The sequence below is a fragment of the Bos taurus genome, chromosome 18 (assembly GCF_002263795.3).
Source record: "Bos taurus isolate L1 Dominette 01449 registration number 42190680 breed Hereford chromosome 18, ARS-UCD2.0, whole genome shotgun sequence".
NCBI lineage: Eukaryota > Metazoa > Chordata > Mammalia > Artiodactyla > Bovidae > Bos > Bos taurus.
The window spans coordinates 10,997,937-11,023,096 of NC_037345.1; the positions used below are offsets into that span (position 1 = coordinate 10,997,937).

Below are 25,160 nucleotides of genomic sequence, written 5' to 3' on the forward strand. Positions count from 1 at the left end.
GAGGGGCTCCCATCTTGCCCTCTGAATCCTGGCATCATGTTGTAATTCCTCAATCTTTATTCTTCCAGCCTTTCTCCTGGCAGGAGCCTCGAGGGCCCTCTGTGCTTCTTGCCTGGCACCCGAGGCCTCCTGTCAGGAGCCCTGGTCTGTCTGGTTAGCTTGTTTCCCTTCCTCCTCTGTGGCCAGAGAGGTCTCAGGGTGCTGTGCATACAGCCCCCCTCTGCACCCCAGGCATCTGCACCCTGTCACTCCCATATCCAGCTCCGTGCAGCCCAGGCCCTGGCCCCTCTCCTTCCTCTGGACTCAGTTGCAGCTCTCTGTGTTGATCATGCTCTGACCTTGGTCACCCTCACGGTCGGGCACCTGCCAGTGTGGCTGTGGGCCCCTAGGCATTGCTGTGCCTGATGAGGTGGCCCGTCACCAGGGATGAGTGGATGCCCGCCTGGGAAGAGCCTGAGAAAGGCTGTCCCCTGGGGACTCCTTATGAAACCATTTCTTTTTTTCCCCTCAAGAAAATAGTCCAGGGGTTTGTTCTGAAGGGGCTGTGCTAATTTTAGGAGGCAGAGTGGGCACCCTTTCAAAATGTTAGTGTGCAGGGCAGCCATGCAGAGCTCTTTAGGTTTAAAGATGGAGAGAATTAGGGTAGGTTTCTTTTTAGGCTCCTCCTGCCCCCTGCCAGGATCCTCGCCTGCCAACGTGCATCTACCCAACAACAGGTGGCACTGACTGGAAGAGAGTGTCTCAAATCCATGGCTTCCTGCTCAGCCCCGCTTCCTGGGGCTTTGAGCCACAGCCCTCTGAAACAGGCTCATCCCAAGAGGTGGACTATAAAACCCCATGGAGTTAAGACACCCTGTTTTGAGGTTTTATGAGTAGACAGGCTCTGGAGCCAGCCTGTCTGGGTTTAGGACTTGCCCCTGGATGTTGAGGAGTGCAGTTATCTTGGCCAGAAGGAGACGCAGGACTGGAGATGGGGGCAAGGGGTGGCTCCATGCTGGGGTCCCGTGGTTGGTGAACCAGTCTCCTGGAACGTCCCAGGGCCCTCCCCATACAGGCTGTCAGTGAGCACCTATTGTGCGAGGGGCTGGGCCTCCTGCCTGCCTGGTGACTCTGGGAGGGGGCGGGGCAGCCGCTGGCTCACAGCCTGAGGGCGCTGGGCATCAGATTCTCGAAAGAGAGAAGTGGTCTCCCTCACTTGGTTTACCATTTTCTCTTCTGGGGAGTTATGTATGGGCCCTGTGCTGGCTGGGAGGGGAGCCGGTGGCAGATTCTTTGTCCTGCAGGTGGCAGGGTGGGCTTTGCTGGAGGGGAGCAGGACTGGGTGAGTTGAAGGCATTTCTTGCTACTTAGAAAAAAAAAACTATATATATGTGTGTATATGTACGTGTGTATATATATAGGGTTATATATAGGCTTCCCAGGCGGCACTGGCGGTAAAGAACCTGCCTGTCAGTGCAGGAGATATAAGAGATGTGAGTTTGATCCCTGGATCAGGAAGATCTCCCGGAGGAGGACATGGCAACCCATTCCATTATTCTTGCCTGGAAAATCCCCATGGACAGAGGAGCCTGGCGGGCTATAGCCCATAGGGTCACAAAGAGTTGGACATAACTGAAGCAATTTAGCATGTGTGTGTATAAAGAAATATATATGTATATATAAAATGGTAAAATATACATAATATAAAACTTACCATTTCAACCAGTTTACAATGCACTGTTCAGTGGCATCAGGTACCTTCACACCATTGTACAGCCATGACCACCATACATCTCCAGGTTATTCATTCTCCCGTTTCACATATGAGGAAACTGAGGCTGAGAGGAGGGACTTGCCAGGGTTCCCAACAAGTTACAGGATGAGCAGGAGCTCTGAGCATCCAGGCTCCTCCAGGTTCTTTGCTGACCAGAGACCATTGAAATGCTCTAGGAGTCCTTGAGTCCAGTGTCGCAGAAGCTGAGCCTGCTCCTTAGGGTCGTCCTGGGGCCCGAGCTGGGGGCATCTGTGCAGTTTGAGTTCTTCCACACACTCCTGACCCTACCTCCTGGTGCCCGTTTCTCATCCCCTGCAGACCTGGGATGAAGAGCTGGAGAAGTCGGCGGTGGCCTGGGCCCGGGAATGCATCTGGGAGCATGGGCCCACCAGCCTGCTGGTGTCCATCGGGCAGAACCTGGCCGTGCACTGGGGCAGGTGAGAGCCGCCGTGGCCCCCTACTTGTGACCTGGGGTCTCACTCACACTGCCGGACCTCTGAGCATCTGTTAAATGTCACCCACCGACCTTCGCCCAGGTCAACTGGGCCGGTTTCCTTAGAGGAAGCGGGGAAGATGTCTTCTGACAGATTAAGACTCGCTGGCCATGTGCAAGGCACACGAGCTCTCTGAGTAGAGGCCCAGGAGTCGCTAGGGTTCCAGGGTCTGCTTCCACTTTGCCCCATTCATTGAAAAATCGATATGGATTGGACAGAGCCCCTGAAAACACAGGGCGAGGTTTGCTGGCCTTCAGACCTACCATATCCAGTTTGTGAGCTTGGATTTTAACGGGACCCCAAGCCCCTGCACTCTCCTTTAGCCAGGGTTGTTCTGGGCAGGACCTGGGCAAGGGGTCATCACGGGGCTAGAGGCTTGACTTCGTGGAGGCATAGCAACCCGGTGTTGTTTTCTGCTTTTTATCCAGTCAGTCTTATGACAGCATCACCAGAAAATGTCTAAGAGGAACCCAACCCATGGGCCCGCTGACCTGGTCAGCTCTTTCTGTGTTTCTGGGCTCCTGGGCTGCATCTGGCCGACATATTTTCGCATAGTTGTAACTGTGGCCAGGACAGCTATTGATTTTTTTTCCTTCTCATACAACATCAGTTTTTTAGTACATACTTGTCACGGTTATCACATTTTAAAGGCTGCCTGTGAGCCATCAGGTTGACAGACCAGAATTTAGGCATTCCATTCTCGTAGTTGGGTTTTGTTTTTTTCTTTTTCCCTTTTTGCTCATTTGAATGATTTCATTAGGAAAACTCCAAGGAGTAGGATTGATGGGTCCATGGCAAAAAGGCTGTTCCCTTTCTGTATCAATATTGCTGACTCACTTTCCAGCGGAGCCCCTCATCTGAAAGCCCCTCAGCAGCTGAATGTTTTCTTTCTAAAACTGGCCCAGCCTGGCAGCAAGCTTGTGGGACATGGATAGATGGGGTGGTGGGTACCCTGTGGCCCTGGAGCTCTGTCGCTCTCTGTGTGTCCTTCTCCGAGCTGGCCCCAAGCAGAGAGGCACTTTCCCTGGCCAGGGCACTGACGCCACCATTACCTGAGTCCTGACGGTAATCATTACAAGACCGCTGACTGCCCTGCTCCCCACGGTGCCCTCAGAAGTGCCCAGTTCCCCCTGCATCTGTTCTGCTTATTGAAACCACTTTGTCTACATTTGCTGGTGACAGCAGCCGGGGCTTGCATCTGGCTTATTTTCTTTCCCAGTGCCAGCCTGGGGCTGAAGAGAGGGCCAACGGTCACCAACAAGAGGTGGGGAGGGTCTTCTAAGTGCCGGGGGCGAGAGAGGGCTCAGGTGATAGGATCCCAAATGGGAGCTTGGAGCAAGGTTTGCCCCCCTTCGGTCTTTTCTTATGCAGTAGTATCTGTGAAACACAGGATTCAGGGGCTGCATATATTTCCCCAAATGTATATAAAAAATACGTAATTATTAGTATAAAAAAGGATTCACTGGGGCCAGATACACGTTTCCCATACACACAGGTGGTGTCTGGGTCACCCAGGCATACTCCTGGACTCTGAAGGAGGCCAGTTCGGGTTTTAAGCACTTCTAACAGGTGCCAGGTGGGATGTGGGGCTGTTGGCCTGAAGGAGCGCCCCCCACCGCCTCTCCCCCCCAGCTCCACCGTGGGTGGTGGTGCTGCCAGAAGGGGTCTCTGCTGTTGTGTGCATGTGGTGGCCGGAACTTAACAAGCTGGTCTGTCCCTCTGTCCCTGCAGGCCTCGTTCCCCTGGCTCCCATGTGCAGTCCTGGTATGATGAGGTGAAGGACTACACCTACCCCTACCCCCACGAATGCAACCCTTGGTGTCCGGAGAGGTGCTCCGGGCCCATGTGCACCCACTACACCCAGGTAAGGCCAGAAGATCAGGTGTGGCCTCAGCCCGGCAGCCCCAGAGCTGTGGGACTCTCCCCCGATCAGAGGACCTCTGTTCTATCATTGCCTTAGTTTTTTCCCTTTAATTCAGTCCTACTCAAAGTATAACTGGTGGGTTGAGCTGTTTGTGGCTGGTTCACAAATATGGAAGCTGAGAATGAGCACTAGAAACTTCTATGGCAGTTTTACACTGCTGGGGCATTTTCCTTGTTTTGTTTTGTTCACTTTTCTGTTTTTGATTTAAACAAATGTCTGGATCGTTCATGGGCGAGGGGAAGAATTTGGGCCTCACCCCTTTACCACACACCCATTTACTGTGGGCACCTTACGGATTCAGGCCAGATTATGTCACCCTGGCCATTTTCCCCTTAAACTTTGATGTATGGATGTCATCTTTTCAGATAGTTTGGGCCACAACCAACAGGATCGGCTGTGCCGTGAACACCTGCCCGAGGATGAATGTCTGGGGAGATGTTTGGGAGAATGCGGTCTACCTCGTCTGCAATTATTTTCCAAAGTAAGAACAAGTGACATGGTTTTATGGGTTGGGGTGTGTTTGCTTGCAGTGGAAGACCCAACTAGAACTGGCTTAAGTGGTAAAATCTCTTCATTACTTCACATAACAAGGCATTCAGATATTAGTGTGTCGAGGTTAGCTTAGTAGCCCAGCAGTATCAATGAGAACGTTCTGTCTTCTTACAGTACTATCCTCTCCTCATGGTCATAAGAAGGCTGCAAAACATCAGGCACCAAGTCTTCCCAAACAGAAGGGAAGAGAATGGTAGAAAAGAGTTCTCTCCTTCGGCTTTTCTCTTGCCTGGCCCACTTTCTCCTTAAGTCATCTGCCAGAACCGGGCTACTCATGGACAAGGGGGAACAAGACTGCCCCAGTTGGCTTTGACCAATGAACTTGTCCCGGTTGGCTTGGCAAATCGTCCTCTGGGACTACTTGAATAAGTCGGAAGCAGGAATAGCTGTTGGCTGGGCAACTAGTGGAGTCCACCGTAAAGATTCTTTTTTTCTGAAAATATGCAGCAAAGAGCACTCTGGTAAATAGGTATTTTGTGTCTTTATATTTCCCCTCCCAGAAGGGGCCTTGTCAGGCTTTGTGGTCACAGCCCCTCTTCGTCTTCACGGCGTCCTGATGTCATCAGTGTGTCTCTTATCCCTTTACTCATTCGCCTCTGTTGCTCATGAGACAACTATGTGCTGATTCTCGGAGAGCAGCTCACCCAGTTTACAGCCTGTGGTTTGCGCACTGGCCGTGGGGCTGGCTGCCATCCTAGCACTGGGCCCTGCATGCAGGGGCCCTTAAGGCATATTTTCTCAGTGACTGCATGAAGCAGGAATGACCTCATTTACTGGGTTGGGTCAGGAGTGGCCGTGAGAAGGTGGGATGAAGGGGAATCGCTGAGGTTGGGAGGAAAATAGAAACTCTCCGTAAACCATCCGGCACGCTAGTGGTGGCAGTGTCTCCACAGCCACAGGGATGAGGTTAGGGGTTGTGTCATCAGTGGGGGGACCAAGCCCCACGGAAGGGCAGTAAGCTGGTCAGAGCTCCTGGAAGAGTGGCAGGTGGGGAGTGAGGGATCATTCAATTTGACTGTGTATTAAAAAACCCCAAACACTAGAAGATCCTACTAGAAATACCACTTCCCCCTTATTTAGCGCCTATCCCTTTCTTAAAAAAATTAATATCCTGTGTATAGTAATACACTAATCCTGAAAGTACAGCTGGTAAATTTTCACATGTATATACATGTATTAGTCAGCACAGGCTGCTGTAACAAAGTGGCTTCAGCAGCAGATTTCTCTCTCACAGCCCTGGAGGCCAGAAGTCCAGATCAGGGTCCAGCAGGGCTGGTTTCTGGTGAGGATTCTCTTCCCAGCTCACAGATGCCCACGTTCTCTCCATGTCTCCACATGGTGTTTCCTCAGTGTGTGCAGGGGGTTGAGGAGAAAGATGGAGGGGAAGTTGAGCTTCCTATGTCTCTTCCTATAAGGACACTAATCCTATTGGATCAGGGTCCCCACTCTTGTGACCTCATTTAACTTCAGTCACCTCCTCTGAGGCCTCATCTCCAAATGCACCTACCCTGATGGTTAGGGTTTTAACATATGAGTTGGGGGGTGTGCACATACGTTCAGCCCATGCATCATGTATCTATAACATAGCACCCAGGTTGGAAGACAGGCTCCCAGGACGCCTGGCACCCAGCCCACGTCCACAACTGCTAACTCTGAGAGTTACTGCTCCAGTCCTGTGGCAGGCATGGTTTGTCACTGAGGAAACGTGGAGCCTACATATGCTGGCAGACTCAGCTGGGGGAGGGGAAGAGCCCATCTGGGGGCCCAAATGGTCTGAAGAACCTACTGAGCCCCACCCAGTGACAGGGCAGGTGCTGGGGTACCCAGGGTCCACCTGGTTATGGTCCATTTGTGGGGGTTAGCCTGAAGCCCTCTGTGAGTCCTGGCCAGCCTGCACGTGAGGCAGATGTGCTCAACAAAGCAGTGTCTGCAGCCTGCTGGGGATGTTATTTTGCCCTCTCTGGGTGCAGATTATGACAGCCCCTGCCCACCATCCCCGGCCGGACACCCACGTGGCCCTGGGTGGTTCCATTCCGCTATTTTGTGCTGACCAGGAGCAAACAGTATGTTTTCTGCAGTTTGTCCCTTGGCCAGCACTAATGGGACCCCTCCCTCCCTGGCCACCTTGGACAGCCGTCAGCCCATCACCCCATGAGGCTGCTGATTTAGCAAGTGCTCAGAGACTGTGTCACCATCACCAGAGGCCAGCCCCGACGTGAGGCGTACATACAGCCACCTCCTTCATCTCACGACCAGCCCCCAAGGTTACCCTGTACAGAGAAGGGGGCAGAGCTTCTGGCTGGCAGGGCCAGGTCTAGCCCCGGAGCCTGCTCCTCATGGCTCGGCTACCCTTGGCCCAAGAGTGGGGCCCTGCATCTATTTCCTGAGAGGATAGCTAGTTGACTGGGGCAACCCTGAAGGAGGTTCCTAGAACAGATCGCAGAGACTGGCCCCCAGTCAGTCACTGCTCCAGCCTGTGCTGCCAAAGGCACCACTAGAAGGGCCTTGGAATCCTGCTCACCACCCACTACCCAGGCTCTGGAGAAATCCCATCGAGCGGCCTCTGGTTTTCCTGCCCTGGAAGCTTAGAGGGAGGCAGATCAGTGCCTGTGATGCCCAGAGGGACCTTGGTCCCAGCCCCACGAACAGAGTATGGTCAAAGCTCTGAACCGCACAGGCTGAGGTCAAATCCCAGCCCTCACGCTCACTTGCTGTGTGACTTTGGGCAAGTCACTTAACATCTCTGAGCCCGTTTCCTCTCCTGATAAAGGACTGAACTCTAGCATGTCCTTCCTAGGGTGCTGGAGGATGGAGTGAGCGGCTGGTATGCAGTGAGAAGCCAGTAACCTTGAGGCCCTCCCTGGAACAGGCTGCCCATCACTCATTTGAGAAATGGCTTAAAAGGGAGGGTCCCAGCAGCTTCCCCGGCGTTGGTGTTGGGGCTGGGGGAGGGGGCGGTGCCACTGGCGTTCAGAGTTGTGCGAGGGAGCAGCGTGCATAGGTGGGGGCCACAGGACAAAGGATGAGAAGGGGAAGGACGCTTCATGGCTCTTGGCTAGATTATTCTGTAATTCTCTAGACGCTGTGCACAGAGGGGCTCAGGGCAAGTGCCTGTCCCCCTCATACCTTCCTTCTTCCCTGACTGTGTCAGGGCCCCAAGAGGGTCTAGAACAGAAAGAGGGGTCCCCGGGCTCTGGCATGGCAGCCCTGTGATGGTGTTTCTGGTCTGTCCTCAGGGGCAACTGGATCGGAGAAGCCCCCTACAAAACCGGCCAGCCTTGCTCCGAGTGCCCGGGCAAGTACCGCGGTGGCTGCAAGAACAACCTCTGTTACCAAGGTAGGAATCCACTTCAGAGCCCTTGGGAGCGGGCTTCTGCTCCCACCCCTGAGTCATAGAGCTGCCAATGTGAAATGGGGATGTTGGACAGCTAGGGGGAGAAATTGGTCCCTTCCACCCTTGGCCTCTGCTCCCCTCCTCCATCTCCAGACTCCAGCCCACACTCCCCTCCTCCCCTCCCCATCTCCAGACTCAGGGTTGAGCCCCAGCTCCCCTTGGGACATCCCCCAGTGGGCGTCTCCCACAGGCGGCACTGACCAGAGGCATCCTGCCCTCTTGGTGCTCAGACTTTGGTATAAAACAGACAACAAACGAGGAATTTAAAGCAGCCGTTTGATGGATGGTCCAGGCCAGCTGTGGGCCGGGTGGGCTATCGGAGCCCCTCCTGCTTGTTCTTGTCCCCACCAGACCCCCACCAACCCACGTGTGTGGCTCACCCGGCCCTTACTCATCATAAACATCTACGTTCCCCCCGCCTCAGCTCAGGCCCAGCTAGAGCTTTCAGGCCGTGTATTTTCCAGCAACAGGGCGTTTCCATTTACCCCACTCCTGTAAATAATGCACATTTTTCATGCCTGAAGTGCTCCTCATATTTCGGACTATTTCCTCCAACTCCATCCCGGCTGAGGCGCTGACCATGTGTCTGCGGTTAAGGTGTGTTTTTTTCACGTGGCTGCATCAACAGGTCCTGTGACGGTTGAGAGGGGCCTTTCAGGAGGGTTGGCATGGGCAGGAGGCAGTGGCCCTTCCCTGCTGGGGGTTCGTGGGGTCAGCCCAGTGGGCTCCAGGGTGAAGAGTGGATTCCAGCCCTCTTGGGCCAGTTATTCCCTGCTGATTCTGCCCGCTGCAGCGGGGCGGTGGCTGGGGGGAGTCCTCTGAGGGGAGAAGCAAGGGTCTGATGGTGCGGCAGTGTGGCCCAGTCCATGTGGTCCCCTGGGTTATGACTTACGTGCGGGGAGCTGAGTCTCCGGGGGAAGCAGGGGCTCAACGCAGAGTCCAGACATGAGACTTCCGGCTCTGGATCTTAGTGATTTGAGGCTCTTTGCTCAAACCCCTCGGTCTCTCTGCCCGGCGGCAGAATGGGCCTGGTGATGCATCTGTCCGTGACGCATCTCAGACTCAGATGAGAGAGTCAGTGCATTTGGTGTGACCATCCTGAGTGCCTGCTGTGTGCCAGGATGTTGGTAGGTGATGGGGTGGGGTAACTATGGGGACCAGTCCCGGCCCTGCCCCGGGGAACCTGACATCCAGCGGGGCCGTTGCCCCTTTCAGGGCATGATACAGGTGCCTCGGGGCTGTAGCACAAGCCCCAGCGTGGGCCGGGTCAGGGAGGGCTTCCTGCGCAGGCAGCTGTCGAGGAAGACTGAGCCTGGTGATGAGGGAAGGGAAGGGCGCGCCCGGCAGGAAGCCTCTGTGCCATGGCACGGCGCACAGGTCCTGGCAGTGCCTGCCGTGCAGTAGGGGGCTACAGGCATTTGTTAGGTGGAGTTCCTCCTGCTCCCCCTCTCCACCGTCTTCGAGACAGGGTCCCCACGCCCATCCTTAGTGAAATATTTCCACGCAGTCCCGCTCCGATACCTGGATTCCTGGGACAAGCGTGGGTTTTAGAGTCTAGTACACCTGCTTGGGGGCTATCAACCCTGCACGTTCCAGCAGGGGGACCCCGGCAGGTCACCTCATCAGTCTGAGCCTCAGTCTTCCTGTGTGAGCATGGGGTGACGTGTCAGCCCCTGGGGGTAACAGGAGGGCTGAGAAGGCAGGCCGACACTCGAGCCATGTCAGGCTCCAAGTTCCCATTCAGGTGGGTCCTGTGGCTGCTATCTGGTCGCCCAGAGGGACAAGTCCCCTCTCAGATCCTGAGGGCTGGTTAGGGGACTGTGAGGGAGGGCAGACTCCTGAGGGTGCCCCCTCAGGTCTCCTGTTGGGGGACTCCATGTGTGCACGAGGCAGGCTGTTGCGATGCAGGGCGGGCAGAGGGGCCGGGTGTGCCAGGCAAACTGCTTGCCTTCTCTGAGCCTCAGTTTCCCCATCTGTAAGAGTAATGCCATCATCTCCTGCAGATGGTTTGCTGGGAGGATGTGGTAAGGAAGGTACAAGTTACTAGGACAGCAGCCTGCACATAGTCACCACTTTATGGACCCAGCCTGTTACTTTCTTGGAGAAGCAGGTGAGGAGGTATGACCTCACTTGTCACTTGGCCTGGAGTTCTTCACCTTAGGGGTTACTGGGGCCCCCATCCATCTCAGGATCCTGGCACATGCCTTCTTTTCTTGGAAAACACAATTGTGGTGTCACACCTCCTCTAGGAAGACTTCCCTGATTTCACAGCCAGGCTGCTCACTTGCCTCCACGCCCTTACTGCACCCAGACTCTCCATGAACTTGAATCACCTGTAGTTACAACCGCTGGTTTCATGCCAGGGCCTCCAGGGGCACCTGGCAGGTGTGTTCTGCATGTTGTCTGAATAAATACACCCCCAAAGTCCACAGAGGGGCCTTGTCAGAGAACAAATGTACACAAAGACAGCCTAGATACAGGTTAACCCACCCAACGAAACCTCCTGGACTTGCTTCTTTATTTTTAGTGGAAAATACCCAACTTCACTTGGAGGGCATCCTGATTTCCTTAGCTAACCATGCAGAAAGTCTCCTCTAAAGCAGCTTATCTGCATAAGCTACTGAATAAGCGTTTACTGAGGTGCCTGGCAAAGCCTTGACCTCTCAATGGAGATGGAGCAGGGATAAGGATAGACTGTAAGAGGTGTTTCCACCCCTCTAGCCTGGCCCTGTGTGGTGATGAAGGGTGTGGGGTTCAGGGAAAGGAGCTTGACTCTCAGCTGTGTGAGCTTGGGCAGGTCACATAGCCTCTCCAAGCCTCAGTTTTCCCATCTGTGAAATGGGGCTGTTCACACCTCCCAGGGCAATGAGAGGATGACACGAGAACTTGACATTAGCTATGAGCTTTGTCCACACTTACAGAACCAGATGGAGTCTGCAGAATGATGTAGAAATGCTCGGTGCCCTGGGACCCCTGGTCCAGAGCTGGACGGTGCACAGGGTAACCTTGGTGTGAACTTGGGCACGGAATTTCCCCAGGCCTGTGCTGGTCCACTCAGGGGATCTTAATTAGGATGTGCTCAAATACAGCCCATCCTCTGGGTAAGCATTCCACTTTTCATGTGTGTGTCCGAGGGTGAGGACTGTCTGCCCATTTTCTTAAATAGTGAGCCCTCAAATGCTTTAGGCTGCTCTACCCAACTATATTCAGCTAAATAAAGCTGCGATTATGAGGTATAAAAATCCTAAAGGCCAGTGGAAGAAAACCCAGCTTATTCCAGAGACAGCTCTGGCTTTCAGTGAAGGGCAAGCCTGAATAGCCACATTGACGGGAAGACAGACCAGAGACCGCTGCTGGGTTCCAAGTGCTGTTTGCAAACCCAGTATCTTCGTAAAGATTTTGCCTATAGAGTTTAGCTACAGATGATGTTTCCTGCATTACCCTTCCTGAATATCTTTAAACTTTGCTGGGACTATTTTTTTCCTCTCCAAAGGGTTCAAAGACAGAATTCATTGCAGGGGTTGGAGGGGGTTGACGGTCCTTCATGCAGCCAGTTTTGTTGAGCAACTGCTGTGTGCTGGAGCTCGTTGTAGAGTGGGTGTGAAGCAGGCTGGCTGCTGCCTCAGGGAGTTTTCAGCTGGTGGGGGAGGCAGGTGGTGGTGAGCCTGTTGTCCAGGAGCCGGACATGAAGGCCCACGAGCTCTGGTAATGAACTTGGGACTCAGGATTGATGTTCTCCTCTGGCTTCAATCCCGTCCATCTTCCTCCTCCCGTCCCATCCCCAGGGTTCCCCTGGGGTGGTGGTTGTACAGTGATGAGTCAGCCAGTGAAATGCCTGCAGAGTATCCTATCAAAAGGCATCCAGAGAAGATCTCTTGAAGAAATCTTGAAGTCGCCCTTCAATTGAATGGTTTGTGTCAACACAAAACAGTTGGTCTGCCCTTCAGAGAAGAAATGTTGTCACCCTTAAGGAGAAATGGAGATAAGGCTCAGAATTGGTGGACATTTGATGGGACTTGAGTCTTAATCCATTGACACAAAGAAGCCTGCGAGGGCCCCATACCTGCTCCTTGAACTCCTTCTTATCAAAGCACATCTGTTGTCTTTTCTCACTGGAGAAGCTTAGAAGGCAAGGGTTTCCAACTCTGGTCCATGGCATCCTTGGCGAGTCCCCCAGCAGATGTGCACCAGCTCATGTTTGATAAGGGCACGCAAGCAATACTTTGCTTTGCTTTGGCTGGAGTATAGGGCTTGGTATCCAAGTGGCCTATTACAGATCACAGTGACTTTCATGATGAGAACTGATGCTTAATAAATGCAATTTGTTTGGTGAATTAGAATGTTTTGAAACATGAAGGTTGCAATCATGTTTGGAGAAATAACCATATTTGGGTGGGGAAAAGATTGGGAGCCAGTGAACTAAGTTTTTTTAACCAAGAGTTGGGTCTTTGGCTCTTTGTAGGTGATGGTTCCAATGTTACTGGGTTTCAGAACTTCAGTGCAGAGAAAGGTTAAGTGATCTTGACCTTCGGGGGTGGGGAAGGGAGCAGAACGTGAGGGCGGTAAAGGGCAATGTGTCTAAGACCATCGACACAGGTATTCTTGCACCCCGATGGCATGTATCTAGGAGGACCCCTCCCTCAGTGAGAACCCAGGGCAGAGGGACCTTGGGGAGACAGCTGCGGTTTGGGTTCAGAGGATGAGGTGGCTTCCTGAAGCTGCTTCCTTGGGTAGGCAGTGGTGAGTAGGCAGAGATGTGACAAGAAGTCATTCTGACCATCCAGGGGTGGGTGCCGGGGCCTTCTAGCCTCCGGTCAGCCCAGCTGCTCTTGGGTTCCAAATCAAGCACAGCGAGCAGAGAGCCATCCGTCGCCTTTGGGGGAGAGAATCCCACCTGGCCAGTTGGCCCTGAAGTGGGACTTTCTCTTTGCTGCTGAAATGACCCTTTGTGAAAGCAAACCTCAAACTAGTTTCATCTCCAGATGGCTTTTTTACTTCTTCCCAAGTGCATTTCGTTTGGATCCCAGCATGTTGCTTTTCTCTCCCCCCTTCACTATTAAGAGACTTATGGCCAGGAAACTGAAACGGACGACATGAACGAGGTGGAAGCGGCCCCTATTCCGGATGAGAAGCACGTCTGGGTCACCCCGAGGGTGATCAAACCCAAGAAGCCCAAGAAAGACTCTCCTGTGAACTACATGAGTGAGTGGGGCTCTGCCCTGCCGGCCGCCTCTGGAGGGGCCAGTTTTCTCTGGGGTGGACGGAGTAGGGGAGCCAGTGGGTTGAGAGGTCTATAAGTCGACAAACAGCGGGGACCAGGGTGGGGTGTAGCTTGCAAAAGCACCACCCAAACATGTTTCTAAAAAGTGATATTTTAAAGTCATTTCAAAAGAAGCATTACAGGAGCTGTGCTTGGGTAGCCTTCCCCCCTCCCCGCCCCATGCAATTATTTTAAGGTTAGACCTTCTCTTGTCCTTTCAGAGAGGACCGGGGCTGAGATCGGGTTCCAGTTGGGGTGCCCACCTCCCAAAGGATGAGTGAACAGGCAGCGTGGGGCCCAGCTCCCGGGGCCGCCACGCACACGGGTCCTGTGACTTGGACCTGCCTCTTTGACACTCCACGTGCTCATCTGTAAAGTAGGAGCCCTGATGCCTCTAGTTAGCACTGTTTTAGTTTAGAGACACGGGTGTGTGCATTTCCCATGTCCGTATTTTAGGAGAGGCATTGTGTTCTTGACAGAGAAGAACAGAAGCAGTCACTAAGGAGCTAGGCTATGAATTCTAGACCTGGGCTGCATGTTCTCATCTGTCCCTCCTCACCCATCTCCTTGCCGGAGCGGCTGCAGCTCAGTCAGGTTGCTGTGAGGACTCTTTACAGTCACATGGGTCCCCCCCGTGTCAGCTGTACTGTGAGGTCCTCAGCGTTGCCTCCAACAGCTCCGTTAAGGTGGGAAGTTGGCTGTTTCCCCAGAGACTTTCGGAGGTCCCCAGATGCCCTGTTCTCACGCTCACCTCTGGTCTCCCAAGACCCTTCCCCTCCTGGGGCTCGCTTCTCTCTGCCTTTCCTTGCTCGGCTCTGATTCCTCCCTCCCCGGCCCGGGTCACCTGTGTATGCGGCACGTTTACTGAAGTTTGGGGGCTCTAGAGAGCATTTTCTTACAGACACGGCACTAGGTATGGCTCCTCTGCCCGCCAGTGTCTCTGTTTTCCCTCCACACCATCACACAGCACACAACTGGACTCGGCTCTGAGCAGGGGGCCGGCTCACGCCCATCTTTCTCAGAAAGCCTTGGCTATTTTGTCAGTTGCCCTCCCGCCACCTGCACCCAGCCGGTGTTCTCGTGGGCCTTCAGTTATGTCTCCCCTGGGCTTCCCGCCTGTTCAGTCAGCCCATAGCTCTCTGTGACCAGGAAATACCCTGATGTCCTTGTCTGTCCAGAGGTTCCAAACTCTTTCATTATTATTTTATTTTTCCATAATGTAAAATTACAAAGTAATACGTGTCTTTCTGTCAAACTATAATACTACTCCAAGATTCTGATATGTCCCTATAAACCAAAATGAAAACTTGGCAAAGTCCTCTTGGCTGTAGGGGAGATGACACTGGGGAGAATGGCTGGGTCCCCGCTTCCTGGGCTGCACAAGGCTCGCCCTCCAGGGCCCTGTGAGGCTGAGGGGAGCTCAGTGTACCAGGCTGCCTTCCAGGGTTGGTTCACTTTCTCTTCAAGGGTCAGAGAAACCCCTGGAGGTGGATACTGTACCCATCCCCAGTAATAAGTGGGATTTGAACCTCAGAGAGGGGAAGTAAGTGTCCGAGGTGATAGTGCTACTAGAAAAAGGAGCCGGGATGCAAACCTCCACCCTGCGCCTGCAGCCAGTGGGTGACACTGCTGCTCTCATTATGATGAGGCTTCCAGGATATTCCAGAAAGTTCCTCAGGGTGGGGATGGGATCTGCTAACTCAGACTCATCTTCCCGTTTCTTGCCGTGACAAGTGTTTCTGCATTTCTCTCCTAGCCCAAGTCGTCAAGTGTGACACCAAGATGAAGGACAAGTGTAAAGGGTCCACGTGCAACAGGTAAGTAAGGGCTGGCCCCTCCCTCTCCTACCACCTGCAGCCCTTAGATACACCTGCTCTGGGTCAGGGGTCCCTTCGTGACCTGTCGGCTGATCTGCTGTGGAAATGCCAGGTGTGCTGTAGACAGGGAGATCCTGAACAATGTTTTGGTGCAGGTGGGTGCTCCTTTCCACCCTCTGCATGAAGGGGTCCCAGAGTGACCTGGAGCTCTGGGCTGCGGCAGCGTCAGGGCAGGTGTGGCCATGGCCGGGTCCAGCACGGCTGCTGCGGAGTCCCAGGCAGCCTGCTTCCCCAGGGCCCCACCAGACGAGGAGCAGCCAGCATCTCCCCCAGAGTGGAACGAATTAATCTAGCCAATGGAGTCACTTAGTATCATCCATTTCGGATGTTGAAAAACATCTGCCAAGAAGAAGAAGCTTGGTTTTGGCAACATAGCCACTGAGCTGCTCCTTCTGGCAGCGAATGGCCAACAGGTGCAGTGGCCATGTGCAGACCCTCAGGTTCACGGCAGGAAAACCGTGTCATTGGTGGAGGGGCCCTTGCTCTTCTTCCTATTGGTCCTGGAGTCTGTTCATCTAAAGCTGAATCATATTATTTAAAGCACATGCTCATTGTGTATGCCCAGTAGTGGGATTGCTGGGTCATAACACAGTTCTATTTCCAGTTTTTTAAGGAATCTCCACACTGTTCTCCATAGTGGCTGTACTAGTTTGCATTCCCACCAACAGTGTAAGAGGGTTCCGTTTTCTCTACACCCTCTCCAGCATTTATTGCTTGTAGACTTTTGGGTCGCAGCCATTCTGACTGGCGTGAAATGGTACTTCATTGTGGTTTTTATTTGCATTTCTCTGATAATGAGTGATGTTGAGCATCTTTTCATGTGTTTGTTAGCCATCTGTATGTCTTCTTTGGAGAAATGTCTGTTTAGTTCTTTGGCCCATTTTTTGACTGGGTTGTTTATTTTTCTGGAATTGAGCTGCAGGAGTTGCTTGTATATTTTTGAGATTAGTTGTTTGTCAGTTGCTTCATTTGCTATTATTTTCTCCCATTCTGAAGGCTGTCTTTTCACCTTGCTTATAGTTTCCTTCATTGTGCAGAAGCTTTTAAGTTTAATTAGGTCCCATTTGTTTATTTTTGCTTTTATTTCCAATATTCTGGGAGGTGGGTCATAGAGGATCCTGCTGTGATTTATGTCAGATAGTGTTTTGCCTATGTTCTCCTCTAGGAGTTTTATAGTTTCTGGTCTTACGTTTAGATCTTTAATCCATTTTGAGTTTATTTTTGTGTTTGGTGTTAGAAAGTGTTCTAGTTTCATTCTTTTACAAGTGGTTGACCAGTTTTCCCAACACCACTTGTTTAATACATTGTCTTTTCTCCATTGTATATTCTTGCCTCCTTTGTCAAAGATAAGGTGTCCATAGGTGCGTGGATTTATCTCTGGGCTTTCTATTTTGTTCTATTGATCTATATTTCTGTCTTTGTACCAGTACCATACTGTCTTGATGACTGTGGCTTTGTAGTAGAGCCTGAAATCAGGCAGGTTGATTCCTCCAGTTCCATTCTTCTTTCTCAAGATTGCTTTGGCTATTTGAGGTTTTTTGTATTTCTGTACAAATCGTGAAATTATTTGTTCTAGCTCTGTGAAAAATACCGCTGGTAGCTTGATAGGGGTTGCATTGAATTTATAGATTGCTTTGGGTAGTATACTCATTTTCACTATGTTGATTCTTCTGATCCATGAACATAGTATATTTCTCCATCTATTAGTGTCCTCTTTGATTTCTTTCACCAGCGTTTTATAGTTTTCAATATATAGGTCTTTAGTTTCTTTAGGTAGATATATTCCTAAGTATTTAATTATTTTCGTTGCAATGGTGAATGGAATTGTTTCCTTAATTTCTCTATTTTCTCATTATTAGTGTATAGGAATGCAGAATTGAAAGAGACACATGTACCCCAATATTCATCGCAGCACTGTTTATAATAGCCAGGACATGGAAGCAACCTAGATGTCCATCAGCAGATGAATGGATAAGAAAGCTGTGGTACATATACACAGTGGAGTATTACTCAGCCAGTAAAAAGAATACATTTGAATCAGTTCTAATGAGGTGGTTGAAACTGGAGCCTATTATACAGAGTGAAGTAAGCCAGAAAGAAAAACACCAATACAGTATACTAACGCATGTATACGGAATTTAGAAAGATGGTAACGATAACCCTGTATGCGAGATAGCCAAAGAGACACAGATGTATAGAACACTCTTTTGGACTCTGTGGGAGGGGGAGAGGGTGGGATGATTTGGGAGAATGGCATTGAGACAGGTATAATATCATATATGAAACGAATTGCCAGTCCAGGTTCGATGCAGGATACAGGACGCTTGGGACTGGTGCACTGGGATGACCCAGAGGGATGGTACGGGGAGGGAGGTAGGAGGGGGGTTCAGGATGGGGAACATGTGTACACCCGTGGCAGATTCATGTTCAGTTCAGTTCAGTCGCTCAGTCGTGTCCGACTCTTTGCAACCCCATGAATCGCAGCACACCAGGCCTCTCTGTCCATCACCAACTCCTGGAGTTCACTCAGACTCACGTCCATCGAGTCAGTGATGCCATCCAGCCATCTCATCCTCTGTCGTCCCCTTCTCCTCCTGCCCCCAATCCTTCCAAGCATCAGAGACTTTTCCAGTGAGTCAATTCTTCACGTGAGGTGGCCAAAGTACTGGAGTTTCAGCTTTAGCATCATTCCTTCCAAAGAAATCCCAGGGCTGATCTCCTTCAGAATGGACTGGTTGGATCTCCTTGCAGTCCAAGGGACTCTCAAGAGTCTTCTCCAACACCACAGTTCAAAAGCATCAATTCTTCAGCGCTCAGCCTTCTTCATGGTCCAACTCTCACATCCATACATGACCACAGGAAAAACCATAGCCTTGACTAGACGGACCTTTGTTGGCAAAGTAATGTCTCTGCTTTTCAGTATGCTATCTAGGTTGATGTATGGCAAAACCAATACAATATTGTAAAGTAATTAGCCTCCAATTAAATAAATTTATATTAAAAAAAAAAGCACATGCTCAAAAGAGAAGGTGTATTGTGTCACCTGAAAGAGAGGGTCCTGTTTTACACCATGGGGACGTGGAGTCAGGTTTGTCAGGAGAACGCTCCACTCGCCTTTGGCAGGAAACAACCACCAAAACAAGTATAAATAAAAAAGAATCTCGTTAGTATCAGTAATAATTTGATGTCATTCCTTCCAACCTTTGTTCTGTGCTCTGATTAGGCCTTTCCTATTGTACAATTTTGTATGTTACTGGTTTCACTTAAGATTTCCAAAGTCAATAACTATTCCTCAAAAACTTCATTTCTAGTGGCCGTATAATACGCTGACATTTGGCCACACAGAAATACATTTGGCTATTCCTTTGACACCTGCTGACTTACTTCCAGTTTTCCCCAGTTATAAACGGTTGGAATAACATGGAGGTCTGACTTTCTGACTTTTTTCTTGGGAGAGTCAAGAATCAAGGGATATAAATTTTTAAATTTTTTTAAATTGAAGCATAGTTAATTTACAGTGTTGTGTTAGTTTCAGGTATGTAGCAAAGTGATTCAGTTATACAAATATATATATTCTTTTCAGATTCTTTTCCATTATAGGTTATTATAAGATACTGCATATAGTCCCTATATACAATATACAGTAGGTCTTTGTTGGTTATCTATTTTATATACAGTAGTGTGTATATATTAATCCCAAAGTCATAGTTTATCCCTTCCCCAATTTCCCCCTTTTGTATTCCTAAATTTTCTACGTCTGTGAGTCTGTTTCTGTTTTATAAATAAGTTCATTTGTATCTTTTTTTAGATTCCACACATAAATGATAGCGTGTATTTGTCTTTCTCTGACTTCACTTAGAATGGTAATCTCTAGATCCACCCATGTTGCTGCAAATGGAATTATTTTAGTTTTATGGCTGAGTAATATTCCATGGTATATACGTACCATCTTTTTTATCCATCTATCTGTTGATGGACCCTTAGTTTACTTCCATGCGGATATTGTGACTATTGCTGGCATGACCATTGGGGTACCTGTATCTTTTCGAATTAGAATTTTTCATCTTTTCGGGATATATGCCCAGGAATGGGATTGCTGGATCACTCGGTGGTTCTGTTTTTAGTTTTTTAGGGAACCGCCATCCTATTCTCCATAGTGGCTGCACCAACTTGCATTCCCACCAAGAGTGTAGGAGGCTTCCCTTTTCTCCACACCTCTACAGCATTTGTTATTTGTAAACTTTTTAGTGATGGGTGGTACTTCACTGTGGTTTTAATGTACATTTTTTCTATTAGCAACATTGAGGATCTTTTCATGTCCCTGTTGGCCATCTGGCTGTCTTCTTTGGAGAAATGTCTATTTAGATCTTCTGCTCATTTAGGGGGCTTTCTGATTGGATTATTTGTTCTTTTTTTTATATTAAGCTGTATGAATTTATATATTTTGGAAATTAATCGCTCGTGGGTCACTTCATTTGCAAATGTTTCCTCCCAGTTTGCAGGGTTTATGGTTTAAGAGACATGAATTGTTAAGGCTTTCTGGAAAGATTAATTGATATTTGTTTGTGAGCGTGGTCACCATCAATGAATTTTATTCTATTACAACACCCTTGTAGTTTGACACCTGGAACTTTTAGTCTGCACATCTTTGATGATTGGTATCTGAGGACTTTTTTGGTGCCTTTGAAGCCACTTGTCTTTCTTCTGGACAAGCCATTTGTCCATCTGTTCATGGAAACGTCCATCTATTTGACTTGAATCTGAAGCACATGAAAATGGTCTTTAAAGAGGCCAAGTTGAATCTGTAATTGTGTCCATGTGTCTATACACTTCAGCCTGGGTAAATTGTGACTTGCTCCCAAACAGTGTATGCTAGATCACTGACACTTTTCTATATGTAATAATAGCTATTGAAGGGGAACAAAAACAATAAATTCATGGCGAGGTTTTATCAACGTATTTTATTCAACTTATGAAAATCATCTTCTTTCTTTCCCATCAGGTACCAGTGCCCCGCAGGCTGCCTGCACAGTGGAGCAAAGATCTTTGGGACTCTCTTTTATGAAAGCGTAAGTATGGCCAGAGCTTCTTTAAATGGCTGGCGTGGACTCCTGTCTCTGTGTTAAAAGCAGGTGGCTGGTTTTCAGGTGAACAGATTTTCTTTTTGCTCAGTAGTCAAACCTCCCTCTTAGCTAAGGCTAATAGGCATAGCTGATCCATGCCTATTTCTGGGGTCACAGATTTGCGAAGCCACTTTCGGAAATGGGGGCTGACCCCTGAGCCGATCAGTCTCTATGTTAGCCCCAGCGTTAATATGCTCCACTGGAGGGGGAGAAAGGGCTGTTTGTCACTGTTCTTAGTTTGTAAAGCAACACAGATGAGTTCTTAAAGATAAGCAACCCCAGAAACAAAGACGTGTTATAGAGCGAGGTCGGAGTCAGCAGTGGGGTGAGCCTTGGCCCGGCTTTTTGGCTTTTTGTGGGTTGAGGACAAACATCTTGTGTGTTCCTGGAAATGATTGCTGACAAAGGTGAATTCAGATGTACTTACATTCCGGCCCCGCCCTGCAGGCGTCCAGCATCTGCCGGGCCGCCATTCACTATGGGATCCTGGACGACAGGGGAGGCTTGGTGGACGTCACTAGGAACGGGAAGGTTCCCTTTTTTGTCAAGTCAGAGAGAAACGGCGTGCAGTCTCTGAGGTAAATATTCTGTGATCAGGGCTCCTGAAAACTTCTTTTCTGATTGTGAGAGTATTGTTGAAACCTTGGGAAGTTCTGGACCATATAAAGAAGTGGGAAATAATACAGATGACAATGCTATAACTCAGAAATCACCCCTATAAGCTGTTTAGCATATTTTATTCCACTGGGTTTCTGTGTGTGTGTCTAATGTGTTGAGCTTCTTGTTTGTATGTTTGCTTGTTTTTGTAGCTTTGAGGAAAGTTTATTCCATATTTGAAAGTTAATACTGCTCTTAATTATGAAATGTACATATAGCCATTAAGATATAGAAAAACAAATAAGGAAATATTGACCCCTTCTTTCCCACTTGCTCGAGATAGTCTCGGTACACAACCTTCGAAAGTGTATAGTCTTGCAGTCTGACGTGAGTTCTGAATCCTGCTTTTTCTCCCTTGCTTGTCACTGAGACCTTTTCCGACACCTCAGTAATGACTGATAGTATCTTTGAGTTTTCAGGCTAATTGTTCACTGGCATTCCCTACATACCCCTCTACCCCCGAGAATGAAGCTTTTCATTTTTTAAAAATACCTACTTGTGTTTGCAAGGTGCTTTTCACATAAGGTATGTGGATGGGTCACAAGGCAGACCATCCTTGCCGTCCTGACTTTTGGGGGTTGGAGGGGCCATGGAGACCAGCAGGAGGCCATGTCTTCATCTGTCCATGGCACCTGAGGCATAAGGTGACCAGGAGATGGTGGAACCCACTGCAGGCTCTGGGGTCAAACGGACCCAGCTCTGCCTCCTCCCCGTCTGTTAGCCATTAGGCTAACACAAATTTGTTTTCATACTTTGATAATGATATTAATAATACATGACTTCCTTTTAATCTTTTAAATGTATCATATGCATTTAAAAAGCATTGTTCTGAGGGGGCGTCCAAAGGCTTTACCAGGCCTCTAGAGGGATCCTTGGCACAAAGGAGGTTAATGAGCCCTGTTCTAGAATGTTCTCAGTCTAGACCTTGCTCTGGAATGTCCTAAGGGCTTTCAGGGTGATGGGAAACAAGTAGGAAGATATGAAATTGAGGTGGAAATAAACTAAGTACAGTAACAAGGGTGCATGTTTAGAAGCAGTTCTGTTTTGTATTCACCTAATGCTTCCTTTTACAGCAAATACAAGGCTTCCAGCTCATTCACGGTGTCAAAAGTAAAAGGTAAGCTGGACAGTCTTCTCTTATATGACCACAATCCACAGGTTACCCTGGAATTTTGTTCCCCTTAGTTACTGATTTAATGGATATCATAACTGTTGGTACTGCTTTTCTCAGCATTGCCACAATATTGAAGAGGTTCCTGAGAAGGATTCCTTAGCTAGTTTCTAAACATATCTGAACTTGGCATTGGCCCTAGATGGCTAAGGCTGAAACACAGGCCCGAGTTCCCAGCTGACTATCACAGAAAGACTATCGCCTGGGTCTAGAGTAGCTAACAGGCTTCATAGGCAGTATTGATTTCTACTGAGTGGTAGTGGCTACCTGGAACATTGTGTTGAGAAGGATTCTGAGGTCCAGTTCTGTGCTCAGCAGAAAACGGAGCTGGAGAGGTTAGTCATGTCTGCCACAGAGGAGAGAGTGAAACCTGGGGAAGGACGTGGCCTATATTTGCTGTATCTCGTCCAGCTTTGTACCTGACCTGTGGCTTGTTCCTTTGGCAGGGTGGCATGTGACCATGGGAGAGCAGGCTGTAATCAGAACTGGGGTTGGATTTGTAGTTGCCCAGACTGGGCACTTGCCTGGAGGGGCTCAAGCAGGCAGGGGTGCATGGGCACCACCAGCCTTCCCCTCCCTGCTGGGAAACTGCCCGCCTACCCTCTCTTCCTTTGGGAAAGCCATGCTTGTCATTTGGCCTGGATGCCAGACACGTTGTTCAGTCGTTCAGTCGTGTCCAACTCTTTGTGACCCCATGGACTGCAGCACGCTAGGCCTTCTTGGCCTCCACTGTCTCCTGGAGTTTACTCAGACTCATACCCACTGAATTGGTGATGCCATCCAGCCATTTCATGCTCTCTCGTCCCCTTCTCCTCCTGGATACCTGACTACCTGGTTAGATATCTTTATAAAAATATGTACCATATTTTTATAAATTTTAAAAATTTTACCACATTACAAAATTAATACCTATTTATTCCAGATAATTTAAAAATATGGAGAATCAGTAGGGAAAAAAGAAAAAAGAAGACCTAAATTCCACCACTCAGAGATAACTACTCTGAACATTTTGGTGGATTTCTATAGAGTTTATTTTCCCTCTGCATTGAGTATATACATTGGTAATATATACACTGATATGTTTTTAAAAATTGAAATTGGTAGCCTGATTTAGTTTTTGAATAATAATATACAAAGAATATACTTATATACCTTCAAGTGGACTTCTGAACCTAATTTTAATGGTCTCCCCAGCATCCCATTGTGTAACAGACCCTTGTTGGACCTCTGCACAGACCCCTGCCCATCTAGATGATAGGCTCTGCTAGAGGCAGGCAAACTACAACCTTCAAGGCCAAACCCTGCCTGCCATCTGTTTTGTAAATAAAGTTTTATTGGCATGGAGCCATGCCTATTCATTTCTGTGTTGCCTAAGAATGGTTTTTCAACAGTATGTGAACTGTGAACTTCCAGATGTTCAAGCTGGTTTTAGAAAAGGCAGAGGAACCAGAGATCAAATTGCCAACATCTGTTGGATTATCAGAAAAGCAAGAGAGTTCCAGAAAAACATCTATTTCTGCTTTATTGACTATGCCAAAGCCTTTGACTGTGTGAATCACCACAAACTCTGGAAAATTCTGAAAGAGATGGGAATCCCAGACCACCTGACCTGCCTCTTGAGAAATCTGTATGCAGGTCAGGAAGCAACAGTTAGAACTGGACATGGAACAACAGTCTGGTTCCAAATAGAAAAAGGAGTACGTCAAGGCTGTATACTGTCACCCTGCTTATTTAACTTATATGCAGAGTACATCATGAGAAATGCGGGACTGGAAGAAGCACAAGCTGGAATCAAGATTGCCGGGAGAAATATCAATAACCTCAGATACACAGATGACGCTACCCTGCATTTAGTGAAGAAGAACTAAAGAGCCTCTTGATGAAAGTGAAAGAGGAGAGTGAAAAAGTTGGCTTAAAGCTCAACATTCAGAAAACTAAGATCATGACATCTAGTCCCATCAATCACTTCATGGCAAATAGATGGGGAAACAATGAAAACAGTGTTAGACTTTATTTTTTCTGGCTCCAAAATCACTGCAGATGGTGATTGCAGCCATGAAATTAAAAGACGCTTACTCCTTGGAAGAAAAGTTATAACCAACCTAGATAGCATATTAAAAAGCAGAGACATTATGTTGCCAACAAAGGTCCATCTAGTCAAAGCTATGGTTTTTCCAGTAGTCATGTATGGATGTGAGAGTTGGACCATGAAGAAAGCTGAGGGCGGAAGAATTGATGCTTTTGAACTGTGGTGTTGGAGAAGATTCTTGAGAGTCCCTTGGACTGCAAGGAGATCCAACCAGTCCATCCTAAAGGAAATCAGTCCTGAATATTCATTGGAAGGACTGATGCTGAAGCTGAAACTCCAATACCTGTTGCGAAGAACCAACTCCTTGGAAAAGACCCTGATGCTGGGAAAGATTGAAGGCGGGAGGAGAAAGGGATGACAGAGGATGACATCACTGACTCAATGGACAGGAGTTTGAGTAAACTCTGGGAGTTGGTGATGGACAGGGAGGCCTGGCGTGCTGCAATTCATGGAGTTGCAAAGAGTCGGACACGACTGAGCAACTGAACTGAACTGAAGGCTGGTTTCTATTACAACAGCAGAGTAGAGTGGTTATAACACAGACCATAGGGCTCAGGGAGCTGGAAATATTTACTCTGACTCTTTAAGAAAGAGTTTGCTGAGGCCTGGACTGAACAAGGACAGGCTGTTAGAGACCACAGGTATTCAGTATTAGAAGTACTTCCTTAGACACAGCATTTGACCTTGAAGGAGTCACCTACCCCTCAGGAAGGGTTTGAGCAATGAGCTGAGGCTGGGAATCAAAAACCAGACCTTCAGCCTGTCCTGTGCAGCCTCAGGGGGTCTCTTAGCTCTTTGGGACCTCAGTTTCCTCGTATACATAATTAGAACAATACCTTCCATGAGGATCCAGCGTGATAAGGTAG

At 49.1% G+C, this 25,160-nt stretch overlaps 1 protein-coding gene across 1 annotated transcript in view; it reads left to right on the top strand.

Moving 5' to 3' along the window:
• Nucleotides 1-25,160, top strand: part of CRISPLD2 (cysteine rich secretory protein LCCL domain containing 2) — a 65,845-nt gene that overhangs the window by 17,736 nt on the left and 22,949 nt on the right. The window contains 9 exon segments of the mRNA NM_001100299.1: nucleotides 2,072-2,190; nucleotides 3,979-4,111; nucleotides 4,537-4,652; nucleotides 7,960-8,060; nucleotides 13,179-13,319; nucleotides 15,134-15,194; nucleotides 20,257-20,323; nucleotides 20,825-20,955; nucleotides 22,108-22,151. Coding sequence (NP_001093769.1) covers nucleotides 2,072-2,190; nucleotides 3,979-4,111; nucleotides 4,537-4,652; nucleotides 7,960-8,060; nucleotides 13,179-13,319; nucleotides 15,134-15,194; nucleotides 20,257-20,323; nucleotides 20,825-20,955; nucleotides 22,108-22,151 — 913 coding nt within the window.